Below are 673 nucleotides of genomic sequence, written 5' to 3'. Positions count from 1 at the left end.
GGGGGGGAGGGGAGGATCAGATTACCTTGGGTATAGTGTAGCCTTCAAACTGCGTATCTTTGGCACAGCAGTGAAGGACTCCCAAGCGAACCAGGGACGCTAGACGGTGCACCTCGAGCGTGACAGCCTCCAGGAACGGCATGCTGAAGAAGATAGAGGTCATATACTGTTCGTTTAGTACGGAGAAATGGGACTAAGACCCGATGTTGTCAGTGAAGATGAATTTTCTTTTGGTCTGACCTTCGATGATGTGAATGTTATCATCGTATAATGAGACTAATAAACATTCCCCAGAATAGTTCAAGTTTCTTGCCCAATTATCCCGAACCTAGAACTAACACATAAACAACTGGAACTATCGAATCTATTTATCTCTTTATTTCAATTACCTATTCTTCTGTTGGATGGAAGGGAAGACGTCCCTGGGAACCACAGAATCGATCTCCTTGTGTACTTTGGCCTGGATCTCAGGGTACTTGGCCAGGTAGTGGATGGCCCAGCGGATAGTCGAGGACACGGTCTCACTCCCGGCCACGAACAAGTCACTCATGCAGAACAGCAGATCTTCAACTGAGAGGGAAGGATGGTTGTTGTAGATTTGATATGGCGTTTGTGTTGAAGATGATTATGAAAGAGAGACAGAGACGGGAGGGGAGGAGGGAGGGCGGGGGTG

The 673-nt window shown here is 47.7% G+C and overlaps 1 protein-coding gene across 1 annotated transcript in view; it reads right to left on the bottom strand.

The window, feature by feature from the left end:
- Positions 1–673, bottom strand: part of LOC119594562 (cytochrome P450 2L1-like) — a gene marked incomplete at its 5' end in the record, with an annotated part of 8,962 nt that overhangs the window by 1,775 nt on the left and 6,514 nt on the right. Inside the window, 2 exon segments of the mRNA XM_037943595.1 lie at positions 26–143; positions 390–570. Of these exon segments, the coding sequence (XP_037799523.1) occupies positions 26–143; positions 390–570 (299 nt within the window).

This window comes from Penaeus monodon, chromosome 34, assembly GCF_015228065.2.
Source record: "Penaeus monodon isolate SGIC_2016 chromosome 34, NSTDA_Pmon_1, whole genome shotgun sequence".
NCBI lineage: Eukaryota > Metazoa > Arthropoda > Malacostraca > Decapoda > Penaeidae > Penaeus > Penaeus monodon.
The sequence above is the reverse complement of the archived record's forward strand: the minus strand, read 5'-3'. Positions and strand labels throughout refer to the sequence as shown.